The sequence below is a fragment of the Scardinius erythrophthalmus genome (assembly GCF_964197995.2).
Source record: "Scardinius erythrophthalmus genome assembly, chromosome: 2".
Taxonomy (NCBI): Eukaryota; Metazoa; Chordata; class Actinopteri; order Cypriniformes; family Leuciscidae; genus Scardinius; species Scardinius erythrophthalmus.
Window position 1 is genome coordinate 51,417,875 of NC_138222.1, and position 10,225 is coordinate 51,428,099.

The 10,225-nt window shown below is 36.1% G+C and overlaps 2 protein-coding genes across 2 annotated transcripts in view; one reads left to right on the forward strand and one right to left on the reverse strand.

Annotated features, from left to right (window-relative positions):
* The first annotated feature begins 196 nt into the window (after positions 1-196).
* rasl12 (RAS-like, family 12) lies at positions 197-7,722 on the forward strand. Its single transcript, XM_081359586.1, has 6 exons — positions 197-1,269; positions 1,371-1,483; positions 1,914-1,970; positions 3,307-3,380; positions 3,560-3,750; positions 6,641-7,722. The coding sequence occupies exons 2-6, from the start codon at positions 1,372-1,374 to the stop codon at positions 6,972-6,974; spliced, it is 768 nt and encodes a 255-aa protein (XP_081215712.1). The 5' UTR covers positions 197-1,269; position 1,371; the 3' UTR covers positions 6,975-7,722.
* The window catches only part of LOC308687222 (uncharacterized protein), a 9,229-nt gene continuing 6,405 nt past the window's right edge, over positions 7,402-10,225 (reverse strand). The window contains exons 4-6 of the mRNA XM_081359585.1: positions 9,368-9,487; positions 9,122-9,212; positions 7,402-8,158 (exon numbers count right to left, since the gene is read on the reverse strand). Coding sequence (XP_081215711.1) covers positions 7,792-8,158; positions 9,122-9,212; positions 9,368-9,487 — 578 coding nt within the window. The 3' untranslated portion in view covers positions 7,402-7,791. The remainder of the gene's footprint in view (positions 8,159-9,121; positions 9,213-9,367; positions 9,488-10,225) is intronic.

Consider the following 10,225-nt stretch of genomic DNA (forward strand, 5'->3'; position numbering starts at 1 on the left):
TCATGGTTATTTATTACCTTTTGTTCTTGGCACGCATGAAAAGCAGGCTGAAAATTTCATCTTCTCTCTTTGATGAACAGGTGAACTGCCCAAAGCTGTAACAATGGTATGCCTGTAAGGGTCACTCTTTGTTGTGGGTCAGCATTCCAGGTAAACATGTGACTGCTTAAAATAAAATAAAACCAAGCAGACCTATGGGTACTGGGGGATGCTCATTTCAAAACATAAGCTTGCAGATATAGTAGACCAGTTTAATTGCTATCCTGTGACTTTTACTAAGCATATGTGGACACAAGCCCAAATAGCATAGACTAGCCTAATTCTTATAAAAAAAATAGCAGCCTACAAATTCATTGAAATATATTTCAATCCTTAAAGCAGTTTAAATGCTCTAAAACTCTAAATTGTAATACATTGTGTGTTTGTGTTTAACAATGATAATTCCTAATTTGAAGAATTTTGTTAACCGTAAGAAACAGTGACGTCGAACATCGTGTCTCGTGACCGATTATGAAGGAAATTGACAAACGCGTTTGAACGTCGTCAGCAAACAACGAATCATAATTTTTCATCAATACATTTCTTACATTTGGGTCTTTTCAGTACTTTTTAAAATATAAAACGGTAGCCTACAGTTTCTTTGAGCAACGGCAAAATTAATGAGGCCGGCCATTTCCTGGCGAAATAGTCTGCTATCATGGCAGCAGTAGCGAGCACTTTTCGTTCATTTCTGACCAATTTTTTGAAGTAACAAATTATTATATCATTTCGTTTTAGATTTAAACATGACAAATAAGCGTGTTTTGTTTTAAAAGTAGCCTATTTTAGTCGTTGCTACAGGTAGTCAACCTCGACGTCAAAAAAGTTCCCCTTGAAAAAGTAGTAGCAGGCTAAAGCGCACACTGTTAAAGGGAGGGGAACTGATTTATCAAACACGAATTTTTCAATTCCTGTAGCCTACAGAGTGAGCTTTGAAGATTATTTTTATGTTCATGGGAGGCGGATTCACTGGATAGATTCATTCCGTCATGAGCTCCAGCCCACCGAACCAAAATATTCCAGCATTATTTATTTCACTGTTCATTCCCCTCTCGCAACATCATCCTCTTCGACTGCAAGAGACTTCCAAAGCACAGAGAAAATACGCTACCAATCTCGGACAAATGTTTATTTGCGTGTTTGTAGACATGTCGTTTATACTGAAGTATAAGGCGAGCCAGCTGTTTTGCAGAGAGGGCTGGTGAGAAATCAGACGTCAGCATCATCCAGGTATGAACTCAGAAGATCAAAGCACATGTATACTGTGTGTCTAATATGGACTGCGTGATTCGGATCTTCTTCTTCATTCTTCTATCTTATCACTTCTTCAGGATGTCTCTGATGTTTGGGAAAGCAAGAACGTGCAACATTGTCACAGTTCCTGAGCATGAGCCCTCGGAGTGTAACATAGTGATTTTAGGAGCTATGGGATCTGGAAAGTCAGGTATGATTAACATACATTGCAGGGGAATATCTTCGTCATGTTCATTATCACAAACGCACACTGAAATTGTCATTACACTTTGTTCCTGGTAGATTTGTTTGCAAAATCAAGGTGTCTTTAATTTTTAGGGAAGACTTATATATACTGATATAATGTGCCTTGATTACACTGTAAATCGTTTTGAATTTGTATTTCCCCATATATATATTTTCATATCTGAGTGTAATTGAAATGACTGATCTGATTTATTTTATAAATGAATGTTTTAAAAAGTATTGTATATGTTTGCCTGGATAACATATAGAGATTTAGTTTTAAGACGACAACTGAAACAGCAGAACTTTTCCATCGTCATGTTGGGATGCTCTGTTATGTAATTGAAAATATTTCTGAACTTAGACTTACAGGAAGTTTGTCTGTCCCCCCGCAGCACTTACTGTGAAATTCCTCACAAAGCGCTTCATCAGTGAATATGACCCAAACCTTGGTGAGTTTCCCAGCTTTTACTGTTGCCACCAAGGATGTAACCAAATATTGAGGGGATCGAAGGTAAAAGTTTAAGAATCGGTCAAATTAGAAAATACTGAGTACAATAATGAGTGATTGAACATCTGGAGGGGATGTGTGTACTTCTCTACGTCTATAGTGGTTATAGTCCTGGTCTTAACACAACACATTTGAAAGTGATTTATCAATCAAACAGATAATTTATCTTACTGAAGCATTAATGCTAACTTTAGTTTTATATATAACCAATAGGAACCCAGATGGATGACTTTAAAACTTAAAAGGGTTTTACTTGGGAGACATAAAAGTCCTTGTAAAGCTTCATTCTCATTTTCATTTTTTTTTTCTCTTGGAAGAAGATGAAAAGTTGAGGCTTATACACTGACAGCTTTAACGTTACTATAATGACAGGTTTTAGCATTCAACATTTTAAGACTTGCAGGCTTTGCCAAACCACTTTAAGAATTTGCCTTAAAGGGTTAGTTCACCCAAAAATGAAAATTCTGTCAGTAATTACTCACCCTCATGTTGTTCCAACCCCGTAAGACTTTCGTTCATCTTCGGAACACAAATTAAGATATTTTGGATGAAATCTGAGCCAATAGTGAGCCTATGTTCTGACGTACAACCCAGAAATTATGCGCTGTTACACTACATGAACTCACTCAGAGGCCCTCACAGAAGAAAATGAATAGTTGAATAAAGTCGTTATTTTGAGGGGGTTTTGCGCACAAAAAGTATTCTCGTCATTTGATAAACTTAAGGTTGAGCCACTGTAGTCACTTGGTCTATTTTAACGATGTCTTTACTAACTTTTCTGGGATGGCATATCGATTACCTAGCAGCCTATGAAAGAGTGAGCCAGCTCTCAGATTTCATCAAAAATATCTTAATTTGCTTTTTCCGAAGATGAACTAAAGTCTTACAGGGTTGGAACAACACGAGGGTGAGTAATTACTGACAGAACTCAGCCTTTAAGTCTTTTTCCAACACCATTTAGTTTTTTTCAAATTTGTCATTTGTTCTATCACATTTACATCTTGTTCAAATTAAATTATTTCATGAAATCATTATATAAAATAATAAAATTTATAAAATGCACATGGATGGCAGGAAGAGAAATGTCCTGTTTTATTTTGAGAAGAACTGGTTGAAAAGACCTCATCTGGAGAAACTTTAAGACAAAACACATTATGCAACTATCATGTAACTTGAGCTGGTGTGAAATGTTTAATGTTTTAGTGAATACCAGTTCTTTTGGTTAATTTTCTTTCAAAAAAACAAACATTAGCTTCTTTTACACATTACATTTTCAGAAGATACTTACTCTTCTGAAGAACTTGTGGACCAGCAGCCGGTTATAGTCAAAGTGATGGACACGGCTGATCAGGTAATGATGTCCATTTGTCTCCTTTGGGAATATTCTACTTGATATAGATTGCCACCTGATATTTGCATCAGATTGATCTCCTCATAATGCTTGGTGTTTTACTTTCATGTAATGGAAGTTTGTTGCATAACCTTGGCAACTTTACAGTATGCGAACAAATCTGTCTTTATTTAAATCAGGATGGACCAGTCAACTGTGAGCGCTATTTAAGCTGGGCCAATGCCTTCATCATTGTCTACAGCATTGACAACCGGAATAGCTTTCAGGCCTGCCAACAGTACATAGAGACTGTGACCCTTTACTCAAAAGGCCTGCAGCCAGACACTCCTGTCGTTCTTCTAGGCAACAAAGTGGACATGGAGAGATACAGGTGAATTAAACATCCTTCCTGTTAGATCTTTTTCAAACTCATACCCTCATATACCCTCAATCACTATTCCCTACATCAGTCCACTAACTAACATAGTCGACGAGTGAGTGAATTCTGACACTGAGTGCGCCAGAAGGGCTGCCGCTTTTGCATAGTTTGTGCTTGCTGTTTAATAATCATTTAAAACATAGCAAACTGGCAGCTCCAGTAGTAATGAAAAGATTTATCTTGAACTCTGTTCTTATGGAAACAAGCTAGCCTGACGTCGTCAAACTCAGATTCTAGTCAGAATGTGAGTCTGATACTGCTCCATTGGGCTGTGATTATGAGGCGTGTTTCAACCGAACCAGGAAAGAAAATGCCTCTGCACTCAATTGGATAGACTTACAACCAATCAGAGCAACGGAGTAAGTGACGTATGTTGAGCGACTTCTCAATGGTTCATTGATCGCGGTTCTCTGTTCCTCTTTTAAAATTAATGCGCTGTCGATATCTTCTATAACAGATGCAATGGCGGAATCTACACATCTCAATTCTCCAGCGGCAACCTTCTTTGTTGTAAACGGATTCAACTCAAGCGCTCTTTGGTGACGTGGATGATTACATTATCATCTGTCCATCATCGTATAAAGCCCGCCCTGACAATTTCAAACAGCTCTGGTTCGAGCATAGTTGCTCCACAACGGATCAAGTCCAAGTCCGAACTTCCCGATCTCAAATGTTGTGGGCGGGGCTAAGTTCGGCTGGCATCCAGGCTAGAAACAAGCCACCTTAATTAAACAATTTGATAATCAATTAAAAAGGAATTTATACCTGTATGATATTACGCTGTACCCACATTGGACCAGCTGTTTGGAAAATGGATGGATGATTCAACTGTTGCGCCATCTTCTGGCGAGACGCGGGAAATCATTCTGCACAACCCTCACAGTGCATTATGGGTATTCTCTAGCCGTTGGTTGTAAATCAGTTGTACCTCTCATTATTGCGGTGCATTATGGAACTGAATGAGTGCCCTTGATAACATTGACAATGGTTTCGGACACCACTACAAATGGCTGCCCCCTCAAATAGTGCCCTATTTAAGGGTATAGGGGGTGATTTCAGACGCAGCCACAATGATTTGTCTTATAGGGGACCTATTGTGCACTTTTTCTTTATTTTATTTTGGGGTCTACTTTTTCAAAAAACACATTATTTTCACATATTTTACATTGTTTCAGCACCTCTCTTCCCAGTCTTTCGGTTACCCCGTTAGTTCCTGTCACTGTCTATATGAAGTCCCTTCTTTTGAAAGGGCAATGTGCTCTGATTGGTCGGCTGGAGCAGTATGTTGTGAGTGATTGGTCAACCGCTTTGAACATGTTTCGGAAATGTCTCTTACCATACCCGTGATTTTCAACACACCACTAATGCAACTCAGCCAGGCCTCTGCCTCTTTTTTACGTGTGTCTTGGGCAGGAATTATGTAAACGAGGAATGTTTTGACGTGTACATTCCGGAAGAAAGCTCAAGACTACAATGGAGGCATTTCAGGGAGTTCAGAAACAGTGACGCTGATATAGAGAATAACTCCCATTTGAGTGACTTTGTGTTTGTAATTTTTCAGACCTTTTTCATGCTCAGACAGCAACATTACACATTTATGAAAGTTGAAAATGTCAATTGACCCCTTTAAGCACAAATCTTAAACAGCCAAATCTCCTGTGTCAGAGTGGGTGTTAGTCAGAACAGTAACCAAACATAGTAAAATAGTGCATTTACATATTTGTATGAATGTCCTTTTGTTAGTTTAACTGGAAGAACATATGACCTGTGACTAGCTATATTACAGCAATTATGCCCTGTACTACCACAAGTTATTTAGATTTCAATCTTTCATGATCCTAAAATGTTTAAGTAAGGATTTGATTGGTCCAGGAAATGACCATTTATTGCCTTTTTATTTTCCTTTCATTATGCAAACACAGTGCATAAAATGACCATATAACAGCTGGACTCAATCAATTCTATCTATTTATGTAACTACAGATTTATGTGTGCTTTGCCAGCCGTGCTTTAAATAAATGTTTTAACTGCTCATCCTCAGTTTCTATTACCATAGAGACTTTCCTTAACCCTTTATTGCACAATTTAATCTTAGGGTGCAGTTATCATAAGCACTTTTTATTTAGATTTTAGATCTTTATTCCTGTGATGCAAAGCAAAGTTTTCAGCATCATTACCCCAGTTTTCAGTGTCACATGATCCTTCAGAAATCATTCTAATATGATGATTTGCTGCTCAAGAAACATTTCTTACTATTATTATCAATGTTGAAAACAGTTGTGCCGCTAGATATTTTTGTGGAAACTGATCATTTTGTTAGGATTCTTTGATGAATAGAAAGTTTAAAACAACAGCATTTATTTGAAATGGAAATCTTTGTAACGTTATGTCTTAAGTGTCGATTTTCATCAATTAATTTTGTCGTTGCTAAATATAGCCTACTGTAAGTATTTATTTCTATAAAAAAAATCAAAACTTTTGAATGGTAGTTGTGTAAATAAAAAAAAAATCTATTTAATTCATCTGTTATTTAAATAAAAAATGTCTTATAAATTTAGTTGCATTCTTCTTTTACATGTATTTATTATATTATTAGCCTATTTTATTGACTCATTTAACTACACTAATTATTATTTACAATAATTTAATACATTTATTTTCATTGTTACACATCAGGATTCATGAAAAGGATCCTATATATATATTTTAATTAAGAATTAATTTTTGATTTTAGTAAGAGGTCCATTTTACGTAAGAAAAGTCAATCAAATGCTTTCATAATGCATGCATTTAAGAGTTAAACATTTGTGCAATAATCTCTCTCTCTCTCTCTCTCTCTCAGACAGGTGAGCAAGGCAGACGGCGCAGCCCTGGCCTCGCGGTTCGGCTGCCGGTTCTTTGAAGTTTCCGCCTGCTTGGACTTCCTTTCCGTTCAGCACATCTTTCACGAAGTCGTTCGGGAAGTGAGGCGAGAGACAGATAGGAGTATCCGTCCGCTCTTCATCAGCGAAGACAAGTCCGCGATCAGCCTGTCCTCTGCTCCTCACCTCACCGCCTGCTATAAAGAGCTGCCCACTCCAGCCACCGCAAAGCTGGTTACGGTGAAGTCCTCCAGAGCTCAAAGCAAACGCAGAGCCCCCACGCTCACACTGCTCAAGGGCTTTAAGATCTTCTGATGTGATGCTGCCCTCTTCTGATACAGGAGAGGATCTCTTCTGATACTGAAGGAGAACAACGTCTCTCACATACATGAGAATGCAGTAACTGTATGAGAATGGACAATGTATTAAATATAGCCTATCAGAGCTCCAATTAATGTCTTTGTTAGCACTTCTGATGTTTCTGTTATAATTTAGTTTTTTGTTTTGTTTTTTTGCACCACTATTATACTTGTATTTTATTGCGCTAAAAATAATTTCCACTTTAATTTCCAAGGATTCATGAGGACTTTTTTTTTTTTTTTTTTTTACACAGCAGAACATAAAACCTAATTATGCACAGAATTCCAAAGAAAGTTTCAGGAAATAAACACATTTGTCTGTGTTTGTTCTTGTAAAGAACTGTAAAAAATAATAATAATAATAATTCAGATTGATTAAACACATTATAATTACCAAGTTTATTATGTTGCATCTCATCAAGTGAGATAGAAGAGAATAACTTATGTATGTGCTGCAAAGAAAATATACAGATTAAATATTTGATTTAATTCATATAATAGAATTTGTATGGTACACTTTTATGGTTTGGAGAAAACAAATCAGTAATTTTCAAGTTTCTGCCCATGACCAATTCTGATGCATTTTTACACAAAAGTTTTTTTTTATTATTATTAATTTTGTTATAACAAATAGTACAACTTGCCTTTTGAAATATACACTATAAAACTGAATATATGTGTGAATATATTGACACTGATTGTTTGACCCAAGGCTATAAGCATATATTTTGGACTAGGGAAACCATGAGTGATACGCAAACATTAGGACTATATTAAAACGCAATAGCCTCAAATGAAGTTATCAATTGGGGGGAGTTTTGGGACAGAGTCTCCTCATCTGTGTTGTGGACGTCCTGTTCAACTTCCCCCTCCGATACCGGTTCAGGATACAAAGTAGACACGTTCCCGTCCTTCCAGGTCACCACAATTTCTCCAGGCTTCATTTCTTCTGAGGCTTTGCTGTTGGTTGAAGGCTCTTCCCAATTTCTATGGCTGTTGTGTGTTGTGATGTGTTCGGATGAGATGGAAAGGCTTTTCTCCTCTTTGACCTGTGTGACGATGACCTGCAACCCCTCCATTTCAGGGTTCAACTCTGTGACTTTTGTGGCTGCTTTGTACTTGGCTATTTGCTTCCTGTTCCTATATGGGAGACATGGAAGTTATGGAAGAATATTCCATATATAGAAGAGACATATGAAGAGTTCAGATGCAAAAGCCTCTAAGTGCCATCCGAAATTTTCCTCTAGAAGGATCATTTTTATAAAGCTTGTATATTTAAGTTCAGTAATTTCACTTAAATGACAATTAATATAGGTAATTTGCATTGCCATTTAAGTGAAATTACTGAACTTAAATACACAAGCATGATAAAAATGATCAATCTAGAAGAAAATTTCAGATGGCACTTCGAGGCTTTTGCATCTGAACTCTTCATATATACTGTATATATATACACATATATGTATGTATGTACTGTATGGATATACACACACACACACACACACACACACACATATATACATACATACATACATATATTATGGGGGGCTGAACAGGAAATAATTATATGTAAATCTGAATATATAGATACAAATCTGAATATATAGTTATAAGCCTGAATATATAAATGTAAATCTGAATACATAGTTATAACTGAATATATATTTATAAATTCTGAATATATAGTTATAACTCTGAATATATATTTTTAAATCCGATTATATAGTTGTAACTGAATATATATATATATGCCTGATATATATATTCAGAGTTATAACTATATATATATATATATATATGAATATGTATATTCAGACTTATAACTATATACAAATGTATATTTATATATTCATATTTGTAAATATATTCAGAGTTATAACTATATATTCAGGCTTATAACTATATATTCAGATTTGTATCTATACATTCAGATTTACATTTAATTATATCCTGTTTGGCCCTCCCATAATATACACACACACATATACATATATATTCTGAAGACATCCCATGTTCAAATAATGTGCATTTATAGTAACCATAATTTGGTTACTATAAAACTTCTGTTTGTTACCTGTGGTCATAATGCTAGTTTGTACTAACCGATTAGCCATCATTCCCATGACCAACAGCATAGCACCAATCAGAAGACCCAGAAAAGCAAATGCCAGCATGCCAAACTTCCATGATGTTGCTGTTAAACAAGAAAAGGGCATTGGACAGTCTGTGAGTATTACTGTGATACAGCCACATCCAAGTGTGCACTTAAGCCATTTCATGGATGGGGAAATTCAATTCTGTAAAAGTGAGAAACTAGAAAGACTTTAAGTGCAAGCTTGGCACACTCACGGTCCTCTGTGCGGTAAAACCACTGTAAAAACTTCATCTGTGCCTCTGTCATTCCCTGTGCAGGTGACTCTTCAGCAAAGTCAAAGTCGTCGGTCTCTAAATCACTGTCTCTTCTGGATCCTGTGAGAATGAGTGAAGATGAGATTTATATAGCATGAGATCATAAAGAGTCGGAGCGAGGAAGGTCAGTGGAGTTTCTTTTCATATTCTAAAATGTGCCAGAAATCGCTTTACACTCTTTACACACTCGCTTTACACGTGATAGTGAAGCCAGAAATTGTAACATTACTGTCAAGCACATTCCCTATAATTCACATTACTATAATGCAGTAAAATAAATACAGTGCTTGTCATAATTATTTGCCCCCTTGGTAAATGTGATCAAAGATGGCTGTAAAAAATAAATCTGCATTGTTTATCCTTTAGATTTATATATATATATATATATATATATATATATATATATATATATATATTTTTTTTTTTTATTTTTATTTTTTTTTTTATGCAAAAATCTAACCTTTTATTGAAGTAAAATAATTGAAAGTGGGGGGAAAATCACATTATGAAATAAATGTTTTTCCCCAAAACACATTGGGAACAATTATTTGCCCCATTTTAATAAATACTTTTTGCAATCTCCTTTTTCCAAGATAACAGCTCTGAGTCTTCTCCTATAATGCCTGATGAGTTTGGAGAACACCTGACAAGAGATCAGAGACCATTCCTCCATACAGAATCTGTCCAGATCCTTCAGATTCCCAGATCCATGTTGGCGCTTCTTCTCTTCAGTTCAGCCCACTCATTTTGTATAAGGTTCAGGTCTGGGACTGGGATGGCCATTGCAGATGCTTGGTT

Excerpts from the sequence above, each read along its gene's own strand:
- rasl12 (XM_081359586.1), top strand. The coding sequence starts at position 1,372 with ATGTCTCTGATGTTTGGGAAAGCAAGAACGTGCAACATTGTCACAGTT. Across the intron at positions 1,484-1,913 it reads TATGGGATCTGGAAAGTCAG|CACTTACTGTGAAATTCCTC; the intron begins GTATGATTAACA and ends GTCCCCCCGCAG. Across the intron at positions 3,751-6,640 it reads GTGGACATGGAGAGATACAG|ACAGGTGAGCAAGGCAGACG; the intron begins GTGAATTAAACA and ends TCTCTCTCTCAG.